Source organism: Acinonyx jubatus, chromosome C2, assembly GCF_027475565.1.
Source record: "Acinonyx jubatus isolate Ajub_Pintada_27869175 chromosome C2, VMU_Ajub_asm_v1.0, whole genome shotgun sequence".
Lineage (NCBI taxonomy): Eukaryota > Metazoa > Chordata > Mammalia > Carnivora > Felidae > Acinonyx > Acinonyx jubatus.
Window position 1 is genome coordinate 129,544,075 of NC_069384.1, and position 9,002 is coordinate 129,553,076.

The following is a 9,002-nucleotide window of genomic DNA, read 5'->3' on the forward strand; positions in this document are numbered from 1 at the left end:
GTATCTCAACACCACATGCTGGAACCGGGGTATAAATCTGAGATGCTCTCAGAAGAGACTGCACTTAGGAGAGCTATCTTCCACTAATGGACCCAGATTGCTGTGGGTTTTATTTTTATGATTGTTGTCACCCTTTTATGACTTTTCACCTCCCTTACTTTTAAGGTCTAAGACCTCTCCCCTCTGCTGTCAGTGCGACTAATTCTAGCAGCAATTCTTAGCCCACTCTCCTCAATCTTGTTTCTGTGGCTGGGCGGGAAATCTGCCTGTTAGAACTTTTAAAAATCTGCTCTACTACAGGCCCAAAAGCTCTCCTGGGAGGCAAGGACCTGGGCTTGAGGCCATTTCTCTAAGGACTTGTTAACCTTTCCTATTTAACTCCAGTCCTTATCTCATACTGTAGATATATGATACTGGGAAGAAATGCTCTGTGGAGAGAGAATGCATTTGCATGTTAACCATGTTGGCCATATTTAGGCAAAGGCCAATGTGTAGGTGCACAGATAAAGAAAGAAATATTTGGATATTTACACCACAGGACCAAGAGGGGAAAAAATGAAAGCTCTCTAAATGCACAGAAACTAGCAAAATAAAGACTGTAGGTAGCTAGGAAGGGATCTGGGCACTGGCCATTCCAACATCTCTGAGAGCAACCTGCCACACAAGTGTTTAAACCCTGTACCATTTACTAGTTGTTTTCTACGGGTTAATTCTATCCCTCTTCCAGACTGGAGGCTCCTGAGAGCCAAGCCTTATCTCCTATTGCTTCAGTCTCCTCGCTGGTGTTCAGTACAAAGCAAAGGTTTAATATATAAATTAAATACTTATGAGTCGACAAACTTTTACAAAAGACGACAGCACAAAATCAACTCTAAATAATAATGTCACTGTATTTTAAGTTGATGAAATTTAAAACAGTATTATAATCAGCATTCAATGCTAAGATGAAAATTCTAAATTCATTACAACTGTGGCCATGATTAATCATGTGCAACTAATCATGTACAAGTTTAATCATGTATCTTAGGGTAAGGTAAGATTATTTCCTTAACATCTCTTTTCCATTAAGTTACATGCACTATGCTAAGAACCAAAGACCTTCTTAGCTCATCACTTATGGATTTGCTTTTAAAGAAAAAGGTCTGACAGAGGTGCCTGGGTGGCTTGTTGGTTAAGCGTCTGACTTCGACTCAGGTCATGATCTCACGGTTCGTGTGTGAGTTTGAGCCCCACGTCGGCTTCTGTGCTGACAGCTCAGAGCCTGGAGCCTGCTTCAGATTTTGTGTCTCCCTCTCTCTCTGCTCCCCCCACCACCCCACTCACATTCTGTCTGTCTCTCTCTCTCTCTCTCAAAAACAAACATTAAAAAAATTTTTTTTAATTAAAAATAAAGTCTGACAGCTTAACAAAAATATAAAATTATGAAGTTGAATTACAACAATATTTAGGAATATGAATTAACATTATCACATCCCCACATTCATTAGACCAGAGTTTCTATAATCATGAAAGAAAATATTCCCAAATATTGGTTTATAAATTTCATGATGCAGAATAAAAAAACCCCTCTGTGTCATTCAATACTCATTTAAAGTTTAATTTCATACTACTGTGATAACCAAAAAAGGAATGCCCGATCTTTATGCCAAAGAGAAAACTCTCTCCAAACACACACTAATCAAATGTCATGGCTATAGTTTTTTGTTTTTTGTTTTATCCCATAGCAAATGCAGAAAGTCAATAAAAATGTAAAGGAATGTGGTATTTACACTGTAATTAAAATTCACAAATTCACAGAATATGAAAAATGTCAATGGTAGAGTAATGCCCCCAAGTGGCATAATGATAAATTGCAATACTTTGATGGAAAAGTTAGAATAGCTATTCCCTTTTGTCAAATTCTTCAATGAAATCTAAAAGTGCATATTACGTAAACCTAGATTTCATAGGGGCTAGTAATAAGTGTCCTGTAGACCACCTCAGACTCATAGTACACCCAAGTCATTCTTTTAACTAGAGAAGAGATAGTCTGGTATATAAAGGTTATGATATACTTTCCTTATAATCTCAAACAGTTAGGGGTATGTCTGCAAAACAATGAAGGGAGTCAGATCTACTTTGATTTATTAAAGGAGAAGCATTCACAACATTATATAAATCTTTTCAGAAAGTATTATTTCCTACCTATCTCTAATATTAACCAATTCCTTATGTTTATAGCCCAGTACGTAAAGTAGAATCTAAAATTTTATGTAACCAAATTGCTTGGACAATGGGTAGTGCTAATTAATGTGCTTTTCTCACTAACTAAAGATTCAGTTGTCAACACTGTGGGGAAAGAATCTTTAAAAAAAATGAGTTTAGTTTCTGCCTCTGTAACATGTATGAAACATAATCACTGATAAGTTGCTATCTTATGTAGCTAAAAAGTCAACATTCTGAGGATCAATTGCTTTTGGACAGTCATAGAGATACAAAAGAATATGACAATAGAATTGTTACAATCTCAAGAAAGATTCTTGAAGAAGATTTTAAAATCACATGCCTGATAGCAGATTGCTTGGAGAGATTTCTCTCTTAAAAGTGGAATACAAAAGAAAAACTTCCTGTTAATAGAGAGTAAAGTTATTGGGTCATGACTAGATAAAGTTTTGGTAGGCTTCCTTTAATTTTTCCTATAACTTGGATTGTTTATAAATAAGATGAACCTCAACTGTTATTGAGTGATAATTATATATAAGGTAATGTGATAGTCTGTATTTTATGCATATATTTACAAATATATCTTATATTTGTTTTTATATTATATATTCCTTATTAGATAATATATGTTTATCTGGATGTTTTATACATACATAGATATTTTATTTAACCCTATTTCAATCCTATGAGGTTTAATACCCATTTTACACATAAGAAAACTGAAGCTCAGATGAGGAACCTGCATAACGACTGGCTTTACATTTGACCTGTTCACCTCCAAACACTGTGGTCTTAACTGTGACACTTACTGACTTCCTTCTAGCCTTCTAGGATTTTGTGAGCAGCCACAGCCATGATTCTTCATGATTTTAGCAGAGGTGTAAAATCAGATGTCTACAGAGATAGGCAGTGGGTATAAGAGACAGTGAAGAGTGGTAAGACACGGCTAGTTGAAGAGTACAGGTTCTGTCTGAAGGGGGCAGCTGCTACCCAGCTCCAGCCCATATTGGCTATATAGCATCAATGTTAGCAAATGTTACCAAATCTTTTTTTTTTTTTTTCCAAGAGAAGATGAAAAGCTCAATCTTTATGAGAATGTACATTTTTAAATACTGGCAACTAATTTAGACTAAAAACAAAAACCCCACTATGCAGGCCAAACAAAACACATCTGAAGGCTGAATGTAGCTTGTATGTAGTTGTAGAGATTCTGATGATGAATGATTCCTTTTCAAGAGATTCTACACCAGACTTTTCAGTGTCAAATAATTTGTCAATTATCCTCACTGTTGGATTCATTCCACAGACTGAGGCTTCATCTGCCATCTTCAGTTCAAATCAGGTATTTTTAGACCAATGCAAGTACAGGAAAAGTTATTGGCAAATCACATCCCAACCAACCAGCCCCTTCCTCTCTCATTTCTGCACCCTTCCTCCAACACACGCATATACACTACACTCCCATATACTATGGGTGCATATACACCCATCATCTCAAGTCTGAAGCTTTCAAGTTTGGTCTTCATATATCTTATTTTACATTCCTTTAATCAACTTTTTAGCCCTTCTGTGAATTTCCTTAAAATTCTTCATATTCCTTACTCATTAAAGAAACCAAAATTGGATATGATCTTTATGATGAGAGACAGAGGAAGAAAAATGTTCACTTTTAGCCCTTTTAGCCCAGAAGACTGATCTATAGTCTGCATAGTTCCAATAAGGATCAAAGACATACTGGTTGCTACATTCTTAAAGGGTCTCATGACTGCCTGCACATCTCACGAATAGTTAATGCCAAGCTGAATGATAAGCACCAGAGAAATCTTGTGAAAGTAGTTTTACAAGCAGAAATTCGAAGAAAACCTTTATGATCTACTACTCCCTGCACATCCCCTCCCCCTTGAGCAGTAGGCATGTAACCACCAGCTTCATACAACAAAGGTGCAGCTCTTTCTGCCCACAGGTCCTGTCCCTGTGCTATAATAAAAGCACCTTTTTGCACCAAAAACATCTCAAGAATTCTTTCTTGACTGTTTGCCCGTGGCCCCACCTCATTTACAGTATGATGTACACAAGTCCTGGGTCAGATTTAGGTCTTACTCTCAATGTTTCCATAAAGGTACTCTGGTAATTTTCAGAAATTTATCATCTTGTTCTACTGGCTGGAAGAGCACCTCTAGGATTTATGGAAAAGAAGTCTTTGATAGGAGTCGTGAAACCTGTTCTAAGGACACTGTCGTCATTCCTCATAGAGGAATTCAATGAAAACTATGGATTCTTGATAATTACTTTGTAAAATTCTGGACACAGAGACCATTTAAAAGGTTGAGTTTGAAAATAAAATAGCAGCACCAACATTTACTTTTCTAATTCCTATGTAATATTAAGAAGTAGAAAATGTTTATCACACTGATATTAAATCCAATGAGCAAAGGCTAAAAGAATTTTGAGTTGACTTAAAACCTCCAAATAAAAGAATAGATTATGGGATGGAAATTTGTTTGCCTAGAGTTAAAGGCTGACATCTTGGATCATTTTTACTTCTGCCTTCTCTTTTTTCCTGTTTCTGACATACAAGATGTACAAGTTTTTTATCCTAACTCCAATTCCAACTAACTTTTCACTGTAGCAAATTCAAACAACTTCAAGCTAAAAATGAAGATTGATCCTTATCTGTAGCAGACATTTTCTCTACCTTGACAGTTTAACAGTCCCATCAAAATCAAAGAAAAGGAAGTAACCAGAGGGCCCTCAATATAAGTTCATTTTAGATGGGAGCTCCTGTTTGATTTAAATGTCCTAATTTGAGAGTTGTATGACTACAGACTGAAAAACTCCCCCATAGAAGAAAGCCAAAGAAAATTAATACCATATTTCCTTTTAGTACACCCTATTCACCTCAAGTGTGAATTACCATTTATTTGCATTTCATAACATTTCTAAAACTGCCTTCATTATAAACAATTCTTACTTTCTCATTCAAGAAGTCCCAATCAAGTTAAGTGGAAGCAACGTTGTAATTGAGACTCTGGTATGCATAAAAATCTTATCTCCACTTAATCTACTCCATCTCCCTTCTCTAGGTCGTTCGGGTACTTCACTCACCTACTGAAATGGCTTTAAAAACCTTATCTGGAGACATCATTCAAGAAGCTTTTCTGTTGCTTATTCAATTCTGACCACCTTAAATGCAAAAAGCAAAAGGTACTCCATATTCTTAATCAGCTAAGAGCTACGCATACAAGGCAGCCAACTCAAAATGCGTATGAAGTATTTTTACTTACAATTCCTCTCCTTGTTTTGCTTTCTTGTCTGAGACCAGATAGACAGTTCCAAAACTTCCACTACCAAGTTTCTGTTGAACTACATATCTTCTTGCAATCAAGGTCTTTGGATAAGCAGAAAGGGCTATTGGTCCACTCACACACTTAGCAGCCTCTTGGAACTTCAGCATTGCTCCAAATGAGAGAGAACTAGTTTATTTGTTTATAGAAATTTAACTTCGAGTCTCCTAGGAGATCGTCAAATTAATCCAAGTAGCGTCAGTCAATCCCTGAAAGATGAAAAGTCCAGAGATCAGGTCTAAAGAATGTCGACAGATTCCTAACTATGTGTATGTTTCTGACCGTGATGCTTGCACCCTGAGTAATGGATTCAATGACACCACATTTAATGACTTGAGAGAAAAATGTTAAAAGGTAGAGATATTGCAGATTCTAATAGAAGACAGTCACAGGAAGAGAGCCTTCCCTCATACATCTGAATGAATATAGCAAAACTGAGTTACAGTTAATCTGTTTAAGATTTATACTCCCCACTTACTTAAAAAAAATCCAAATTTAAGAACATTATAATTTCCTTAAATCTATACATTTGCATTAATCTTTTTGTAATTCTTTTTTGAAAAAAAAATTTTTTTTAACGTTTATTTATTTTTGAGACAGAGAGAGACAGAACATGAACAGGGGAGGGTCAGAGAGAGAGAGGGAGACACAGAATCTAAAACAGGCTCCAGGCTCTGAACTGTCAGCACAGAGCCTGACGCGGGGCTCGAACTCACGGACCGTGAGATCATGACCTCAGCCGAAGTCGGCACCCCAATATTTTTGTAATTCTTTCTTCCTACCTTATGTCTGTTTTGATTAACAAATAGTGAGTTAGGATTCGGGGCGCCTGGGTGGCTCAGTCGGTTGAGCATCCGACTTCGGCTCAGGTCATGATCTCACGGTTCGTGGGTTTCAGCCCCACGTCGGGCTCTGTGCTGACACCTCGGTGCCTGGAGCTCGCTTCAGATTCTGTCTCCCTCTCTCTCTGCCCCTTCCCCTGCTCATGCTCTATCTCTCTTTCTCTGTCAAAAATAAATAAACATTAAAAAAAAAATAGTGAGTTAGGATTAGACTAGAAATCAGCATAGAATTTCTTTCTGTAGACATTAAACCATTGTATTTGCATCTATTAGAATACATGTGAAGAGGAAGAAAGACTTCAGAATAAATTCTTTCCCCTCCTAAACAATTTCTGATCCAGTTTCTGAAGTTATTATACACACTATGTAGAGAGTAATCTCTCTGGATTGGAAACAAGAAGTGTCACAAATCCAGTTCAAACCAAAAATTGTATTTTAACGATAACTGAATATAAATGTGTTGTAATTCCTCAAGAAACTATAAATGCACAGCAGGATTATGAAAAGTAGGGCTATTCCATATGAGTGTGTGCCCAGTAAAGTCATTTCTATTTCATCAAAATGTAAATGTCTTTAGTAATGATGAAGAGTGGGTTTTGTTTTAAATCTATGAAAATATGATTTTAAATTGAAGACTGTCTATGCCTTGGAGTCAAGTTTCCATATGCAACTATTCCAAAGCTGTAAGACAAAAACCGCTTGTGTATAATGATAAAACAAGATGTTATCTGTGTTTTGGGGTATATGACCAACAGGCTTCACATGGTGGTGGCAATTACAAAAATCCTCAGAATAGAATATAAATGGTAAGTGTCCATTTACAGCATTTTTCTTCTTGAAATAATGCATTAATCAGTTCAGTTTTACCTGATGCCAGTCAGAAGTATTCTAGTAACCAGCTTTAAAAAAAAAAAAAAAAGAGACAGAGAGAGGTGCTTGGCTGGCTCAGTCAGTACAGCATGTCACTCTTGATCTCAGGGTTGTGGGTTTGAGCCCCACACTGGGCGTGGAGATTAGTTAGAAATAAAATCTTAAAAAAAAAAAAAAAAGGAAAGAAACCAAATCATCCTGCGGCTGTGTCTCATGACAATACTAAAACAACATTAACATTGGGTTAGAACTTCAGAGCTGGTGCCTATACCTCAAAATCCCTGAATAAATAAAAAATTATGTCAGATTATCAAGATCACAGAAAATATTAGTGAAGTCTACTACTGAAAAAAGCAACTGGAGAGCAGGCCTCCAGATGTGTATTTTATTTGCTTTCTGTGCTCCCATAAAAGTGATACTTTCTGGCCAAATTAAGCTGTTAAGATAAATGTATGGACTTAACAGCTTTTTCAACTGAAAAGGACCCTTCAAATCACCCAGTAATTCTCCTTATTTTAGAGGTGAGATGAAGGTCCCTGTTTAGTGAGAGACAGAATGGTTCTGAAAGTCCAATTTCCCAGTGGCTCCTATTTGTAAATGAGCTTTTAAACCCAGCAACGTCTAAGCACAGAGTTTCCTTTGGCCCAACCTCCCAGACTCAGCCCTGCCGCCTCCTTCCCCAGGCCACCTTTAGACCGTCGACTCCATTAGTCTCCTCTCTTCAAACACAGAGCTACCCTAGTAGGTAGAGGGCAGTCTAGATTCCAGAACAATCTGTTCTCTTGTCAACGTTCCCTCGCACCCACCTCAACGAAGGTTGTGAATGAACTTGAGCGCCAGGGACACACTTCTTTATCTCTCTTTGGCGCCTGTCATCTAGTAGGTGTTCAATAAATTTTTTCAGGGCAAACAAGCGTCCAGCCGACCGACTGTGGCCCAAGGGAGAGGGGGAAAAGTGTGCGTGGCGTGAGGAGGAAAGAGATTTACAAAGTTGGATGGGAACCGTGAAAAGGTGAGATTACCTCCTTGTGCAACTGACCCTTAGACAAAAGACATGAGAAGGAGTGTTTATCATAGGTTGAAGTCAAATAGCTCTCCTCCCTGAAATGAGAGGAAGCAGATTTGACACCAGATTCTGCTAAAGTACAACGCTAACCTTAAAGGTAAACTTTAACCTTAAGTTTAACATTCCTTGCCTCAACTTCTTAAAAAAAAAAAAAAATACACTTTCGCAAAGCGGGTTAACATATTTCGAGGAGGCGCCGGCAACCGTTATTCTCCGGAGACTGGAGCAGATCCGGGAGGAAAGTAGCTGAGGGGAGTGAAGAGGTCGCGGGCATGGAGGCCCAGGGATGCGGATCTTGGCTGGGGCAGCCCGACGCCATCACCTTCCCCGGCTTTGGGGAGCCCGGCACGCCCCGCGGAGCGCCCTTTGCCTTTCGCATACCTTTCGCTGTCGAGGGCGCAGGAGCGGCGGCGCCGGGGCAGGCCCACAGTCCCACCCGTGATTGGGACGTACGTTGGGCAGGTCCCTCGTAGGCGCGACAGCACCGCGGAGCTCCAGGGCCTCCCGGCAAGGTTGTTGGGGACCGTTGCCAGGGAGACAGCGTGAGGCATGCTGGGAAGCCGGGGCTAGGCGGCACAGAGCCGGTCCCCGAGGCGGAAGTGTGCACCGACCCAAATGGGCGGGGAAAGGGGAAGAGGCCCGACCCGCCCGGCTTCACTAACATGACAGCGGCCATTT

General features: G+C 39.0%; 1 protein-coding gene across 15 annotated transcripts in view; it reads right to left on the reverse strand.

The window, feature by feature from the left end:
- Positions 1 to 8,875, reverse strand: part of NEK11 (NIMA related kinase 11) — a 272,598-nt gene extending 263,723 nt beyond the window's left edge. For 11 of the 15 annotated variants that reach the window (XR_008297987.1, XM_053221458.1, XM_053221459.1 and 8 more), the window contains exons 1-2: positions 8,706 to 8,845; positions 5,487 to 5,755 (exon numbers count right to left, since the gene is read on the reverse strand). Coding sequence is in view for 11 of the 15 variants with exons in the window: in XM_053221458.1 (XP_053077433.1) it covers positions 5,487 to 5,656 (170 nt within the window). In the remaining 4 variants the exon portion in view is untranslated. Of the gene's footprint in view, positions 1 to 5,486; positions 5,756 to 8,705 lie in introns of those variants that run through there. The other 4 variants (XM_053221455.1, XM_053221460.1, XM_053221466.1 and 1 more) reach the window with 4 other exon arrangements.
- Positions 8,876 to 9,002: the final 127 nt, after the last annotated feature.